Source organism: Apis dorsata, unplaced genomic scaffold, assembly GCF_000469605.1.
Source record: "Apis dorsata unplaced genomic scaffold, Apis dorsata 1.3 scaffold_49954, whole genome shotgun sequence".
Lineage (NCBI taxonomy): Eukaryota > Metazoa > Arthropoda > Insecta > Hymenoptera > Apidae > Apis > Apis dorsata.
In genome coordinates this window covers 1-284 of record NW_006265912.1, presented here as the reverse complement: position 1 = coordinate 284, position 284 = coordinate 1, and the positions used below count along the sequence as shown (strand labels likewise).

General features: G+C 41.5%; 1 protein-coding gene across 1 annotated transcript; it reads left to right on the top strand.

The window, feature by feature from the left end:
• Positions 1 to 14: 14 nt before the first annotated feature.
• Positions 15 to 278, top strand: LOC116186711 (integumentary mucin A.1-like; the record flags this gene model as incomplete). The annotated part of the gene is made up of 1 exon (XM_031514885.1): positions 15 to 278. A coding segment is annotated over one exon (264 nt), but the record flags the coding sequence as incomplete, so codon positions are not given.
• Between the last annotated feature and the right edge of the window lie 6 nt (positions 279 to 284).

Genomic DNA, 284 nt, shown 5'->3' with positions numbered 1-284 from the left:
GTCCAACTCCGCCAACCACTACAACTACTGTAATTCCAACTACAACCGAAGAAACAACTATAATCACGACAACATCGCCTGAAACAACTACACCAACAACTACTACTACAACACCTATAGAAACAGAAACTACAACGGAAAGTCCAACTCCAGCAACCACTACGACTGAGGTTATTCCTACTACAACTGAAGAAACAACTGTAACCACGACAACATCGCCGGAAACAACAACTACTGCAACAACTATTACTACAACACCTATACCAGAAACTACAACGGAAAGT